General features: G+C 44.7%; 2 protein-coding genes across 3 annotated transcripts in view; both read right to left on the minus strand.

Moving 5' to 3' along the window:
- Positions 1-16430, minus strand: part of LOC310995737 (protein NLRC3-like) — a gene marked incomplete at its 3' end in the record, with an annotated part of 491970 nt that overhangs the window by 129072 nt on the left and 346468 nt on the right. The gene's annotated exons all lie outside the window — the stretch shown is intronic.
- Positions 8526-16430, minus strand: part of fat3a (FAT atypical cadherin 3a) — a gene marked incomplete at both ends in the record, with an annotated part of 87065 nt that continues 79160 nt past the window's right edge. For both annotated transcript variants that reach the window (XM_083985308.1, XM_083985307.1), the window contains 3 exons: positions 8526-9145; positions 10602-10637; positions 13076-13135. In XM_083985308.1, coding sequence (XP_083841434.1) covers positions 8526-9145; positions 10602-10637; positions 13076-13135 — 716 coding nt within the window. The remainder of the gene's footprint in view (positions 9146-10601; positions 10638-13075; positions 13136-16430) is intronic.

Consider the following 16430-nt stretch of genomic DNA (forward strand, 5'->3'; position numbering starts at 1 on the left):
GCGTTCAAAGAAACTCGTACTTTGTGTTTTTCCTTCCTGTGAAGTCATACCAGTTCGATCTGGTACGAGTTCACGGGTCGGAAGTTACGAGTGGCCGTTATAGGGAACTTTCACAGACAACAGGATGGTAAAAACACGAGCTACGGGTTACCTGGAACGCTACCAAGTCGTAGTTGTGACTTGAAGCTGTAACTTACGGTTTCAAAAGCCTGCCTTGAACGCAGCATTAGCCGAAACGGCCGTGAAGCTGATATCTGCTTTAAATTATTGCTTTAATTTTTTTCTATTCTTTTTTTTTTCTTTTTGAAATTTTACCACTTTTTCCTAGAATTTTTTCACTTTTTAAATTATTGTTTTAATTTTTTTCTTTCTTTTTAGGGTCCGGGCAGCTCAGCTGCCAGGACACTATTGTATTCCTAGGAATTCTTCTTCTTCTTCTTTCTTCTTTCTTCTTCCGAGGACTCCATGCCAGATTTACTCAACTCCAAGGACATGTGCCCCAATAAGCGTTTAAATTTTAAAACTTTGAAAATTCCTACCAAACCAACGGTAGAATTTGTTGTTGAAATTTTACCACTTTTCCTAAAATTTCTTTGAGAAATATTACCAGTTTCTTCTAAAATTAAACTATTTTGTTTTGGGGTTTTTTGAGAATTTTTACCACTATTTTCTAGAAATGGTTCAACTTTTTTTGAGAATTTTTACCACTTTTTTTTCTCCAGAAATTTCTCTAAAATCTTTCAAAAATGTACGCCGCTCCTGGAGCCGCAGCTCAGACCCGTAGACCTGGTGCTGACGGAGCCTCCTCCTCCTCCTCCTCCTCCTCCTCCGAGTCTCCCCCGCTGCTCCTCACCGCTGAACTATCTAACTAGCTCTAGCTAAAACTATCTAACTAAAGTAAATGTCAGTGGTTCTCAAAGTGGGAGGGTTGACAGGGTTCAAGGGAGTCCCCAAATTTTACCACTTTTTCCTAGAATTTTTTCACTTTTTTAATTATATATTTTTTCTCTTCTTTTAAATTTTACCACTTTTCCTAGAATATTTTTGACAAATTTTACCAGTTTCTTTGTAAATTTTCTGTTCTACTTCTTACTATTTTATTTTAAAATAAATGTTACCCCTTTTTGTATTATTTTTGGCCCTTTTTTGAGAAATTTTACCACATTTTCTATAATTCTTGAGTAATCTTACTAGTTTCTTCTCATTTAAAAAAAGAAAAAACTTTGTACTATTTACTATATACTATTTTTTACTTTTACCACTTTTCTTTTTTATTATTGTTTGTTGTTGACATTTTTTATCACTTTTTACTAGAAATGTTTCAACTTTTTTGGAGAAATTGTACCACTTTTTTCCCCCAGAAATTTCTCTATAATCTTTCAAAAATGTACGCCTAATTTAAACGTACATTGATTGTTTGTGTATTTCTAGTGTTTGCTTCAACATTTTGTCCAATGGGGGTCCATGGTCTAATTTGTGTCAATTTTGGGTCCTTGATATAAAAAAGTTTGAGAACCAGCGGTCTATGTGATACAAGTATGAACAGTTTACCACCTAAAAAGCAGTTTACCCACTACAAAACATTAGACTACACCACTGGTTGGATGTAATCCGTCTTTACTGTAATTAATCGGCTTAAGATGAGTCATTGAGAAAGATTTAAACAGAGCAGAGGTGTGCACCTTCATCATCATCTTCATCATCATCAGAGTTCAGGTGTTCCACAGGTAATTTAACTTATCATCATCACAGTCTGAAGACGTTTCTACTTTGTGTTAAATGTTTTGTTTTATTGATATTCTTCACAGTTTTTGTTCTAAAGGTCAAACCAGGAAACAAGAAGCAAAACAGGAACTTTATGACGCACACACACACACACACACACACTGCACTGATGTGATGTGATGTGACTGACCCCTCCACCACCACCTTGTTTTATCGGTGTGAAGTGAAAACAGCTGAATGTGGTTTGGTCACATGAACTGATCTGGGACCAGCTGAGACTCTCTGACCTGCGACCTTTGACCTGTGTCCTCTGTCTCTCTCTGTGAGGATCAAACCGAGTCGAGCAGAGGAAGTGAAGTCCAGGTGCAGCTGCTCCAGACTCATCTAACTGAAGTCAGACTTGTAGAGTCTGGCTCAGACCAGATGAATGGATGAAGGAAAAGAGGATGAAAGAAGAGACAGGCAGTTGTTTCACACCTGCAGGGACCAGAACAAACAGAAACCAATGTTCTTTCATAGCAGTTCACTCTGCTCTGAAATCTGGACTTTATTTTTTAAGACACCTTTTTTTTAATTGGTTCTTAAAGGGATAGTTCAACATTTTGTCGAATTGGCCCATTGCCATAATCCCTATAGTCATAGCAGTAGGTTCGTTACCTTTAATTGTCGGTGCAAGCTATTTTTAGAACGGCGGAGCAGAGCCGTGAGCTGCTCAGAGCTACGCTACGGAGGCTCATGGGATTTCTTGGTTTCCCTCATCAAACTCATCAAATACACAATCCAACAACTCCACAACGCTCTGGTGGACAAGTTGTGAGCTGCACATTCACCACGCTATGAGATAATAACACAACGTTACCAGACAGAGTTGTTTTAGAGGGAAATTCATGCAAAACCGCTGATGCACGTTGCCTTCAGGGACAGTTTTTCATCAAGCAGTCTCTGTATTTCCCTCTAAAACAACTCTGTCTGGTAACGTTCTGTTATTACCTCATAGTGTGGTGAATGTGCAGGTCACAACTTGTCCACCAGAGAGAACAAACCTACTGCTATGACTATAGGGATTATGGCAATGGGCCAATTTGACAAAATGTTGAACTATCCCTTTAACCTGAGTTGGTGGTTGCTGTGGATTTATGGTTTTTGTGTTTTCTGTCTGTACTATATTGTTGATTTCTGCTTCCTCTGCAAAACATGTTTCCTTTGGTTGGATAATAAAACCAAACTGAACAATATAACAACCCGTTAGCTGGTGTTGTCGTCAAGACCGAACCAATGAGAGACTGTTTCCAGGACCATCACTGTGTTGAACCTGCTGAAGTCTCCTCCCACTGTTGTCATGGTGACGCCAAGTTGTTACCATGGTTACACAAGCAGATACTTTAGTACAACTATTTGAATTATCTGAAACGTATTGAATTACATCACAGAAACCAAAGAGAGACAGAGACCTTGGTGGTCTAGACCGGCCTGGAGGAAACCGTAGCTACTTAATCGTTTCACTCTGATGACATCACTGAATTATTCAACGTGTCATCTCCATAAACCAGTTTAATGACATCACCGGCAGCCATGTTGTGTCACCTTGACGACTCCTCTGTGTGCGATGGGATGTGGAGGCCGAGGACCATGGGAGCTCAGGATTCAGGTCACGCCTAGTCGACCTCTGGTTACCGAGGTAAATCACCACGGTAACTGATGCTGAACTCATGATCTGTCGACGGCCAATCAGATCACTGGAAACACAGAGCGCCCTCAGGTGTAAACAGGAAGTAGTGGTGACATCGCTGCTGGCCGTTTACGTTTCTCACCTGAATCCTCAGAGAGCGGCGTGATTGACAGCTGTCACTCATCCGGGAATGCAGCGCTGCGATTGGTCCAACTCTTCCTCCTCTTTTCTCATTTCTCTGCTGCTGTCAGAGTCCTGCACCTGCACACTCACCTGTCAGTCACCAGCTGGATCTCTTCTTCCTCCTCCTCGTGACTATTATTATTGGAGTCTTTTTATTGACATGACGTCTCTGTGACTGATCAATATGGAAATAGTTTAGTATCAAATCAAACCAAACAAAACCTCTTCAATGTCAAACAGAAACAAGAGCTTGAGAAAGAATAAAACTTTATTTAAGAGAGAGAAAAACTCACTGAAGCAAAAAGCTCTAATCTGAAAAGCCAAATGTAGTATAACTTGAAAACAAATTACAAATACATTGGTCCTTTAATTATTTTGATAAATATGTTTTTGTTTACACTTCACTTCACTTCATTTTCAGTAAAGCAAGCTAAATTAAAGAGATTATTTAGAAATAAAATACTGAGTTCCTATGAGATGGACTAGTGTTTTTGTTCTTTATTTTATGGACTGTACAAATTATGTGGAATATATATTTTACTATGACTGTTTTTCATTACTTTTTTTTAAATTAGTATTATATGAATAGCAGAAGGGGGAAGGACCAGAAAAGTTTTTAACTTCTTCGTACCCCTTTTGAACATGACAGGCACCTTCTTTAGAGATGATGCTTATTAATATACATTTATTCATTCTTTTTATGTTTGTTTTGTTTTTACTCTTGACATGTTCAATAAAGAAAAGTAAACAGGTTTTTGCAGGTGTGAAAAGACGCTCAGCGCCAACTAGTATAGAGGGAAACTTTTGGTAACCCTTTAATTCATAGGCTGCTAATTGTGATAATGTCAAGAAATAGGCAAGAATAACAATTCATTGCGTAATAATGTCTAGAAATAGCCTAGATTAGAAAAAAGCCTTTCCCAAAAAATTCATATTATCTTTTGCCTTTTTGCTTTTGAGATTACAGCTTTTTTCTTCAGTGAGTTTTATTCTTTATCAAGCTCTTGTTTTGTTTGACATTAAAGAGGTTTTGTTTGGCTTGATTTGATACGAAAGTAATTCCATAGATCAATCACCGATCAGTCGCCTTTCTGACAATAATGTTATTCATCTATGATCACATGAGATTTAAATGATCTGAGACACATTATAACACTATGGTCCAGGTGTTTTCCATTCATTTGAAACTTACACAAAGAGGTGAAAGTGTGTATGTGTGTGTGTGTGTGTGTGTGTGTGTGTGTGTGTGTGTGTGTGTGTGTGTGTGTGTGTGTGTGTGTGTGTGTGTAGGTGTGTGTGGTTGATGGTTAACTCAGAGACAGAGTCCAGGAAGGCGGCGGTTCGACCTGAGGACGGAGCAGAGGTGACGTGTTGAGCAAGAACCTTTTATTTTCTGCACTGAATTAAAAAAAAGTAAAAAAGCACTCGACAGTGAGTTTCTGCAGGTTGAGACTTTGAGTTCTGACACAAACTGACGTGTGAAACACAAACGGACCTGAACACAGTTAGAAATTCATCCAAACATTCTGATGAAAGAAACGTAGAAAAAGGTCATGACCTCATCACCATAGAAACAAAATACAAAACTCCGCTGCGACGTGGCGTCCGACGGACTCTGTGCAAACTCCACCCGCAGACGGAAAATGTCTCAACTCAAACCGGTCAGATGTGAACTCCGTCTCATCGTCCACATCGACGTGTCCACGGAAAAAAACTGGGGCAGCTCAGGGTCAAGTCCATATCTACAAAACCTGAGCCGCCAGACTGTACACTGTACACGGAGTCCGGACCGCGGCGCCCGCCAGGCGCCGGAGACGCCGCCGGGGGGACGCCGCGGACTCAGACGTTGGAGACGTCACGGACTGAAGGAGACACTGGAATGTGATGTGACGTCCTCCCATGGCTTCAGGAGGAGATGACGAACACGAGGAGGAGGAAGAAGAGATCCAACCTGGAGCTTCATCACAGGACTAACATCTGCAAACATCTGCATTGACAAACATCTGCATTGACAAACATCTGCAGGACTTGTCCAGAGTTCAGGTGTGAAGCTGAAGCTGCTGCTGCTCAGGGTTAGAGTGCTGGAGGACGTCGCCTCTGACCTGTTGTCAAACTGTGACACGTTGTTTCTGACTCAGAGTTCATTCATTCATTCATTCATTCATTCATTCACCTCCATCAGAGCCTTTAACCCAGGTTCCACACAGAGCTCCGCCTCCAGAGGTCAGGGGACAACTACATGCTAACATAGGCCGACCACACGTCCTCTTTTACCCGGACATGTCCGCTGTTTACGTCCTGCCCGGGGCGTCCGGGCGGGTTTTATAAATTCATGAAAATGTCCGGTTTTCATTGTTTTTCATGGGACCATTAAACATACTTGACTGGCGCTTTGCACAGAACACTCCGGTGTTTTGTTGTGTCTCTCTCTGCAGTGTTCATACAGAGGGAGCCGACGTCGGAGCAGCGTTGCCTCTGCTCACAAAATGCCGCAGCTGAAGTGTAGCTTTACAGGGGCAGACTGGACATCTGTGTGTTCTGGACATTAGATTGTTTTTCTTCTAAATACCTGACAGCTGTGTTTATCTGCGACCAGGGCCGGCCCAAGCCTCCCTGGGGCCCTAAGCACAATTTTATTTTTGGGACCCTCTATTAGGCTTCTGCCAATAATATTGAATATTGATCATTTACACACCTAGCTACGACAAACTAATTTAAATTTTTCTAATCTGTCGTTACGGATCATCATCCTAGCCTGGAATGTTTTTACCCATCTATGGTTTTTAATCTGAAATGATATCAAATTCAGCCAGAAGTGCAGCCTGGGGTTGATTTACACTTAATATTTAAAGTGATGTAGTACTAAGTGAGATACTGAATGTCGTATGGGCCTAATAAAATTAACCAATAGCTAATGCATTTGCTGTAAATACTATTATACTATTTTTTTTATTTTGGTTTCAATTAAACTGCAACAGCAATGTGAAACAACAACTTAAAGTGCAACCACAACGATTAAGGGTTTTTGTGAATTTATGTAGGCTGTCTTGATGCAGGGCTGAGTGTCCTCTTTTTTGGAAATCAAAATATGGTCACCTAAGCTAACAGCTAACAGCTAACGTGTGAGGTCACTTTGTCTTTCTGTGGTTCATTTACTGTCCATCATCACTGTGTTTTTCTACTTTGTGTTCTTGATGTGTTGCATCATCAAACGTTGTGTTTCTCCACCTCAGTGATTCTTTTGTTTCCCTCCATGACGCCTTGTGTTTTATTTTGAAAGTTACAAGATGACTTCCTGGACAGGCTGTAGACTAGCACACGCTGCTGAAACGCTCTAATTGACTTGAATGAGAGTGAGTTGTTCCAGTGTGAACAATGGAGACAGAGTTTGTGGAAACTGGGGATTAGAATCAGTAAAAATTAAGTTTATATAAAATAAAATAAAACAAAATGATGTTTTCTCTCTTATTTAAGTGTTTAAAAAAAACAACCAAAAACAAACCCAAAAGGGTTCAATAAATAATCACTGATTTCTTCTTCTTTTTTTTTAAGTTTTGTTTTTGGTCATTTTAGTTTTTATTTGACAGGACAGTGGAGAGAGACAGTAAGATTGTCTCTGTTGAGAGTCAAACCAGCGATCGACGCATTGAACCACTAAACCACTGGGTCAAGGTCAGATACCTGAGTCACCACCTGTCAGTCACAGCTGAACATAAACGATTAAACATGATTCAATATGAGCAGAGAGACAGAGACTCGTCAGCTGCTCCGTGACCTCTGACCTCTGACCACTTCCTGGTTCACCACAGATTCCAGTATTGATCCGTTTGGCCTCAGTCTGATCCGGAGGAAACAGCAGCTTCAGCTCCACACGTTGGCACAAAAGAACCAAGATGGCCGCCCAATGGCACATTGAAGACCGTGGTTGGGTTGGGGGCGTTTGGGGGGGTGGGGTGGGGGGTTATTTCAAGGATCAAGCACATTCCACATCAAAACAAATCAATGAGTTTGAACATTGTTCAGTTGGTTTTCATCTGTGACGTCGACTATTTTACAAAGTCAGAGTCTGAATGTGACGACTGTACAACTACAAACTGTACAGATCAGATCAGAGGGGGGGCAGCAGGGGGCCCGGGGGGGGGGGGGGGTCGAGCTACAGTGACAGAAACAAACTCTCTCACTTTCATGACCGTCCTTCTCCTTCTTCTCTCTCTCTCACCGCAAAAACTCAAAATCTTTCCAAGAATATTTGTCTTATTTCTTGTCAAAATGTCTCATTTCTAGTCTAAACTAATCTCTTTCCACTTAAAATGAGACTCATCCCCCTAAAAATTAACTTGTTTTTAGATCATTCTCACTTGTTTCAAACAAATTTTCACTTGAAATAAGTAGAAAAATCTGATAGTCAAAGCAAGTTTTTTGTGCTTGTAATAAGAAGGAAAAACTTGCTCCACTATCAGATTTTTCTACTTATTTCAAGTGAAAATTTTTTATTCTACTTTCTGCCGTTTTTCGGTCTTCAACTAGTCCTTCATACTTTGTGCTATTTTAACAATTCATATATCAAAACGTGCAGCTTTTTCTGGACATTATCGGATGTATTCAAATTTCTCCTTCTTCTTATACTTTTTAAATTATTTAACTTTTTCTTATTTTAGTGAAAATGATCTAAGAACAAGTAAAGTTTTAGGTGATGAGTCTTATTTTAAGTATAATGAGATTTGTTTTGACATTTTGACAAGAAATAAGACATATTCTTGGAAAGATATTTGAGTTTTTCAGTGCTTACTCTTTCTCTTTGTCACTTTCTCTCTCTTTCTTCTCACATGACTCTTCACCCTAACGCAGCGGCGGTCTGTGCTTCATGCTCTCTGACCCCTCCCCTCCCTCCCCCTCCCTCCCTGTGGTCACCTTTGGCCCCGCCCCCTTACAGCGAGCGGCGGACCAATCACACCTCAGTCTGCTGCTGCGACTCGGTGGTGATGGTGACGCCTCGCCGCAGCTCGTCCATGCTGTCGAAGTCGCTGCCGAGTTCAGAGTCGCCGCCAACGCCGCCAACGCCGCCGCCGCACGGCACCGACACGTCCGAGGCCGACGACGACGACACCCCCCCCACCGAGAGCCGCAGGTTCGATACCGAGTCGTCGGTAGTAGTGTCTCCGTTCCCGCTGGGCGTTGTCGCCATGTCGCCGTGGGGCAGCTGGTGGGGGGGCAGGTACTGGCTGGGGTGGAAGTGCGGCCGCTGCGGTTGGCGCCCGGTGCTGCCGCAGCTCAGCGTGCTGAGGGAGGCGGCGGCGGGCGGCGGCGGCGGGCTGTAGGGCTCCGGGTAGTCCTCGCCGCCCGCGGGGAGGGGCGGGGGCAGCTGGTCCTGGCTCAGGAACTCCTCCTCGTGGGGAGGGGGGTAGTCGCTGTCGATGTCGTAGCCCCCCAGGTAGTAGTCTGACTCCAGCTCACGGCCGCCGCTGCTGCCGCCGGGGGGGGCGGAGCCGGCTGCGTCGCCGCCCGGCCCCTCCTCGATGTCCGACAGCCGCGTGTTGGGCATCCAGTCCGACGTGTCCCAGTGGTAGGCTGCACAGAGGGGGGGGCAGAGGGGCAAGAGGGGGGGCAGTTAGTAACAACCTTGACTGACTGAGTCGAGCTGACGTCTCCACAGACACCGACGAGCCGACGACCTGCACAGAACAACGTTAGGTCTTTGGAGGGAGGGGGGAGGGGCATGCACAACAGGGTGACATCATGCTGACATCATCACGCCATCATCATCACAGCCACATCAGATACAGGAACAGCTGGGAGATTCTCCCGTTGGTCGGAGCAGAGCAGTGACACGAACGCCACTGATGTTGTAAGGGATACGCCAACATGTTTTTTTTTCGTGTCTTGCCTCACTCCCGAGTCCATGACCAGCAGATAGACACCATCCTTTCCACTGTGCGTGCAGTCACCATGGAGATAGAGCCATATCGCCCGTAATTTACTTAGTTCAAACACTGGAAGTGTATGGGTAGTGTTAGCCTGCCTCCACCTAAAGTCGCTAATTAGCTTAGCTCAAACGCTGGAAGTGTATGGGTAGTGTTAGCCCTATCTATCTGCTTGTCATGGACTCGGGAGTGAGGCAAGACATGAAAAAAATGTTGACGTATCCCTTTAATTGGTCAGACTGATCCTGGACTACCTGTGAGGAGGAGTTACTGTTTTTCAGCCAATCAGACGTTGACGTGTAATCTCCGAGGTTGAGCTGACCAACGAAACAATCTACCCAGAATTCAGTGGGGGAGCTGAGGGGCAGGTGTTGGATCAGAGCAGGTGAGTGAAGGTGAAAGAAAAGCAATGACATGGCAAACCAAAACAAAACAAGAAGAAGAAAACAAACCATGTGACCGAGGCTGTGGAGCCTCAGCAGGCAACGACAGGCACAAACCATCAGTGGGGGGGGGGGGGGGGGGGGGGGCAGTCAGGTGACAAGGGGCAGGCAGACAGGTGAGGGAGGGGCATCAAATCACACATAACGTCCACAAAGCTGCAGAGGGAGGTGACACTTCACCACTGACAGAGGATGAGGCTAGTGCACAGGTAAGAGGGGGGAGGAGAGAGGAGGGAGGGAGAAGGGGGGGGGGTAGACAAAATAACTACAGGACTACACACCGGCCTCATTATCAATGTGACTATAGAGCCCTACCTGTCTCATCATAAAACATTTCATTCGTTCATTCTTTCATTCCTTTATTCCTCAGTCTCTTCATCCACTGGCACTGACTTGACTCATCACTCTAAACAAATTAGTGTTTTAAAGTATCTGAGTGTAAAACACAAAGCAGCTTATTTTGTCTACTCCCTGCATTTAGATAGATAGATAGATAGATAGATAGATAGATAGATAGATAGATAGATAGATAGATAGATAGATAGATAGATAGATAGATAGATAGATAGATAGATAGATAGATAGATAGATAGAGTGTGTGTGTGTGTGTGTGTGTGTGTGGGGGGGGGGGGGTCAGTAGGGTGGGGGGGGTGTAGTCACCTCTGTTGTAGGTTTGACCTTGGTCCATGACTGACACTGTCAGATGGAAGAACAACAACACAAAGGCCTTTAGCACCGAGCTGAGCGACTGTTGCTTTAAATACAGGTGAGCAGGAGGCGTGGCCTCATTAAAACTTCCTTTGTATCATTACAGGTAAAGGTTCAGTCCTGATGAACAGATACAGGAACTAAAGATGTAAAAATCACCAGAGATAAATAAAGACAGGCAACCATGAACCTCAGAGACCAACAATATGCTGCTGCCACTCACTGACTCAGGCCACGCCCACATGACCATGACTTCCTGTACAACTCATTTCCCACAATTTCTCCTCCCCGTGCTTACGGGTGTGCATACGGGTGTGTTTACAGGTGTGTTTACGGGTGTGTTTATGGGTGTGCTTACGGGTGTGTTTATGGGTGTGCATACGGGTGTGCTTACGAGTGTGCTTATGGGTGTGCATACGGGTGTGTTTATGGGTGTGCTTACGGGTGTGTTTATGGGTGTGCTTACGAGTGTGCTTATGGGTGTGTTTACGGGTGTCCTTATGGGTGTGCATATGGGTGTGCTTATGGGTGTGCATATGGGTGTGTTTACGGGTGTCCTTATGGGTGTGCATATGGGTGTCCTTATGGGTGTGCATATGGGTGTGCTTATGGGTGTGCATACAGGTGTGCTTATGGGTGTGCATATGGGTGTGTTTACGGGTGTCCTTATGGGTGTGCATATGGGTGTGCTTATGGGTGTGCATACAGGTGTGCTTATGGGTGTGCATATGGGTGTGTTTACGGGTGTGTTTACGGGTGTCCTTATGGGTGTGCATATGGGTGTGCTTATGGGTGTGCATACAGGTGTGCTTATGGGTGTGCATATGGGTGTGCTTATGGGTGTGCATACAGGTGTGCTTATGGGTGTGCATATGGGTGTGCTTATGGGTGTGCTTATGGGTGTGCTTATGGGTGTGCATATGGGTGTGCATATGGGTGTGCATACGGGTGTGCTTATGGGTGTGCATACGGGTGTGCATTTGGGTGTGCATACAGGTGTGCTTATGGGTGTGCATACGGGTGTGCATTTGGGTGTGCTTACGAGTGTGCTTATGGGTGTGCATACGGGTGTGCATTTGGGTGTGCTTACGAGTGTGCTTATGGGTGTGCATACGGGTGTGCATTTGGGTGTGCATATGGGTGTGTATACGGGTGTGCTTATGGGTGTTTTCAGCTCATACGGTTCGCGTTAACACACTTTTTTTTTCACTCTGGTCCAAACAGCAGATCCGTGAGTGTCAGGTTTCCATGATACTGACCGGAAAAAGAATGTGGTACGTCATGTTTACGTGACTCCATATGGATGTGTTTATGGGTATGTATACAGATGTGTATACAGGTGGACAGAGGACTGAGATGTGGGCATGGTCACATGACACAGTCTGAGTCTCCGCCTACAGGAAGTGATTATGAAGCTGCAGCTGTCGTCTCTGAGGAACATGGAGACGTCTGTCCTGTGGGCGGAGCTTCTGACGTACAGACAGACAGAGGTGTAGCTCAGAGAGACAGAGAGACAGAGGTGTAGCTCAGAGAGACAGAGAGAGACAGACAGAGGTGTAGCTCAGAGAGACAGAGAGACAGAGGTGTAGCTCAGAGAGACAGAGGTGTAGCTCAGAGAGACAGAGAGACAGAGGTGTAGCTCAGAGAGACAGAGGTGTAGCTCAGAGAGACAGAGGTGTAGCTCAGAGAGACAGAGAGACAGAGGTGTAGCTCAGAGAGACAGAGGTGTAGCTCAGAGAGACAGAGGTGTAGCTCAGAGAGACAGAGGTGTAGCTCAGAGAGACAGAGAGAAACAGACAGAGGTGTAGCTCAGAGAGACAGAGGTGTAGCTCAGAGAGACAGAGAGAAACAGACAGAGGTGTACCTCAGAGAGACAGAGAGAGAGAGAGAGACAGAGGTGTAGCTCAGAGAGACAGAGAGAGAGAGACAGACAGAGGTGTACCTCAGAGAGACAGAGAGAGAGAGAGAGACAGAGGTGTAGCTCAGAGAGACAGAGAGAGAGAGAGAGAGAGACAGAGGTGTAGCTCAGAGAGACAGAGAGAGAGAGAGAGACAGAGGTGTAGCTCAGAGAGACAGAGAGACAGAGAGACAGAGGTGTAGCTCAGAGAGACAGAGAGAGACAGACAGAGGTGTAGCTCAGAGAGACAGAGAGAGAGAGAGACAGAGGTGTAGCTCAGAGAGACAGAGAGACAGAGGTGTAGCTCAGAGAGACAGAGAGAGACAGACAGAGGTGTAGCTCAGAGAGACAGAGAGAGAGAGAGACAGAGGTGTAGCTCAGAGAGACAGAGAGACAGAGGTGTAGCTCAGAGAGACAGAGAGAGACAGACAGAGGTGTAGCTCAGAGAGACAGAGAGACAGAGAGACAGAGGTGTAGCTCAGAGAGACAGAGAGACAGAGAGACAGAGAGACAGGATGAGACATGGTACCTTCACTCTCGATTGTGTCGACTGCATCATTGACCAGTCGAATGACAGTCACTATGGAGGCTTGTGGAGGAGAGAAGGAGGAGAGAAGTTTGAAACAGTCATTCACAGTGACAGATGCTCATCATGGATGAGGGGGGCTTGGGGGCGTGTCCTTCACTCTCCTCTGACTGTGATGTCACAGTGTTAGGTGATGAGACTGACCTGTGGAGCAGTGACATCACAGAGGGAGGAGCTCTGCTTGACCTCACCTGATCACAGGTATCAATAACATCCATCATCATCAATAAACACCTCAGATCTAAAAATGTCATGAGTTTCTGTTTGTCCTTCGTCCTGAACAACAAACTCAACTTCACAAAAGCAACGAAACAAAAACACACGAGACAACAGAAGGAGAAGAAGAACACAAAGCAAAATAAAACCCAGACATCTCTGCTCTCCTGGTCGGCCCGTAGCGAGCACACAGGTCAAACCAGCTGAAGCAGCAGGAAGCAGCTCAGAGAGTGAAGATGGGTCTGAAAGAAAAACTATGATGTCATGGTTGGCAAATAAAAAGCGGTGACAGCAGCGCAATGCAGCGACGATGACACGAAGCACAGAGAGCACGAGCACCACAACTTCACTGAGGAGTCTGAGTCGGAAACTGAAACCGAATCTGAGTCTGAGTCTGAGGCCTAGTCCACACGAGCCCGGGTATTTTTGAAACCGGAGTTTTGCTTCGCGTCCACACCAGTGGTGTAATAAAAACACTCCGTACACACGCAACCGTGAAATCCGCTACCAAGTGACGCAATGCACGTGTGGAAGGCTGTTTTAACCAATCAAAATACAGTGGAAACCGCTTGGATCAAAAGGCTTGGGACGGAATCATTTCTATACAAATGCTGTTTAAATAATTCGTTATCAAGAAATCCGCTTATAGTGTTCATTTTTGGTCATTTTATGGATGAAAACATGCGCAAAAACCATTTCAAAACTACGTGTTATTATAGCTTTATTTCACAGACTCCAAGTCCAACAATTAAATATTAATTAATTTAATAAAAATGTGTAGCCTATTTATTTTATTTTCGGCGGTGTCCCTTTGACGTGCACTGTTGCAGCAGCCTGCACATGTTGCTGCGCTGTGTCTTGACTCTTGTGCTGTGTGTTGTTGTGTGCTGTGTTGTTGTGCTGTGTGCGTCACCTGGCTGCTGAGCCACATGACTGTCTGTCGGTGCGGCGCAACTCTGGCTGTTGTGTTGTGTGTCAAAACATGGATGAATGAAACATATCCACTTTATATCGACCGCGGACGTCACGGATACATTTTCGGCTTTTGGCTCGTTCCTCATCTCCGCATAGGCTCTTTTTATCACTGCATGATGCGACCCCCCCCCTCCCGTCGTACCCGGGACATAGGCTATTGCCTGTTCATTCATGAAAATCATCCCGAAAAACTCTCAATCAAACAAGGTGGGGAATAAGAAACTGCGGCGCTACTGTAGTAGTTCTGTAATTTTAAAAACACACCGGCCCCGCTGATCTGTAGCGTCACTTGTTACTGTAAATGATGCTGTGTGGAAAACCAGCTGTGGTCTGTGATTGAGGGTGAGTTTGGAGCTGACAAGAGGATCGCCCTGACGACTGTTTCGTTATATTTTTCTCATCGAAAAACTATACAAATAGCCTAGCATTTAGATGATGTAAAAAATAAAATAAAATAAAATAAAAAGTGATAAAAATCCACTTTGTCACCTCCATTTTTGCGAGCTCACCTGCAAACCGCTGCAAACAACCTCTGCAGCTGGCAGTGTTTACATCAGCACGTGTGCAGCTATGACGTAAACGAGTAAAACAATCACGGTTGCAGTGTCCACACGCACCCGGTGAAACCAACCCCGGCCGAAAACCCCACCCTGGACTCCGGTTTCAAAAAACCACGGTTTCAGGTTTCCAAAAGCACGGTTGCATGTGGACAGGACATACAACCGGGAACATATGTTCACGGTTTCAAAAATACCCGGGCTCGTGTGGACTAGGCCTGAGTCTCAGTCTGAATCCTTCCACACTCACACTAACTGTTGTTGAGTGTGTTAGTGCGTTCATACCGAGTCAAAACCTGGATGGTTTCACTCATAACGCAGACACAACACAGCACAGCAGAATATAACATACACTACTCACAAAACGTTAGGGATGTTTCGCTTTTGGATTCAATTTCAGAATGCACCTTTAATGCACTACAACCTTTACAAGTGAACTTAATTGAACCTTCTCTAAACTTTTGAATGCACATGTCCAGTTGTTCCATGTTTCAGTCCTTATTGTTCTCTAACAAGGTGATTAACCACAACAATCTGATTGAGTGGTTCAGTTGTCATTGAACCATGCTTTTGTTGGAGATAAAGAAATGACCATTGCATCATTCTACTTAAAAGGCTTTCATGATAAAATTTCACTGTAGCAGGAACTTTTTATAGGGAGATTCTGATCAAATATCCATAACTTTTTGTGAGTAGTGTATGTAAATCAAGACCAGTAAGACAGTGTTTTCCTCCAGTCAGAGGAGCCGGTGTAATCTCCACCTCACATTTAACAGGTGGTCACACAGGTAAAATAAAAGTATAGTAAGGAGTTCATTATCACTGATTGAAATTACAAACAGAACGAGCCGGTAGACGTGTCGACGGGCGACAGTAGCGCCCAAAACAGAAGACGTTGGTGACTGTTGTGTTCGTTAGTTCCAGTCAGTTCACAACGACAACTGTGGAAACTCACTCACTGGGTTTAATAATCCACATTTTCATTAGGGCTGAAACGATTCATTGAGTTACTCGATTAACTCGATTACAAAAAACAGCTCGAGGCAAAAACTCTGCCTCGAAGCTTCGTTATATTCCTATGACGCGCAGGGATATTGTTCCACACGGACCGTTGTTAAGGAAACACACCACTAGCGTGCGATGGCGGAGAGTCGGGATGTCCGTAAACGGGCGAGAACAAGGTGCAGTGTGTCTACTGCAGCGGCGCCGGCGCCGGCACCTGTAACCTCTCCCTCTCTCCCCCTCCCTCCCCCTCCCTCTCTCTCCCTCCCTCCCCCCCCTCCCTCCCCCCCTCCCCCCTCCCCCCCCCCCTCCCTCCCCCTCTCTCTCTCCCTCCCTCCCTCCCCCTCTCTCTCCCTCTCTCCCCCTCCCTCTCTCTCAATTTTTAATCAGAATTTGAATAGAAAACATAATTTGTTTTTTATGCCAAGTCTTGACTTATATGTATTATTTACATTTATTTTTTTTATATATACATTTTATATTGTTAACCTGTTTGGCTTGATATTTTATATTCTTTGGTCTCAGGTAATTTTCAGAAGGAGCAAATG

The sequence above is a fragment of the Trachurus trachurus genome (genome assembly GCF_905171665.1).
Source record: "Trachurus trachurus genome assembly, chromosome: 13".
Lineage (NCBI taxonomy): Eukaryota > Metazoa > Chordata > Actinopteri > Carangiformes > Carangidae > Trachurus > Trachurus trachurus.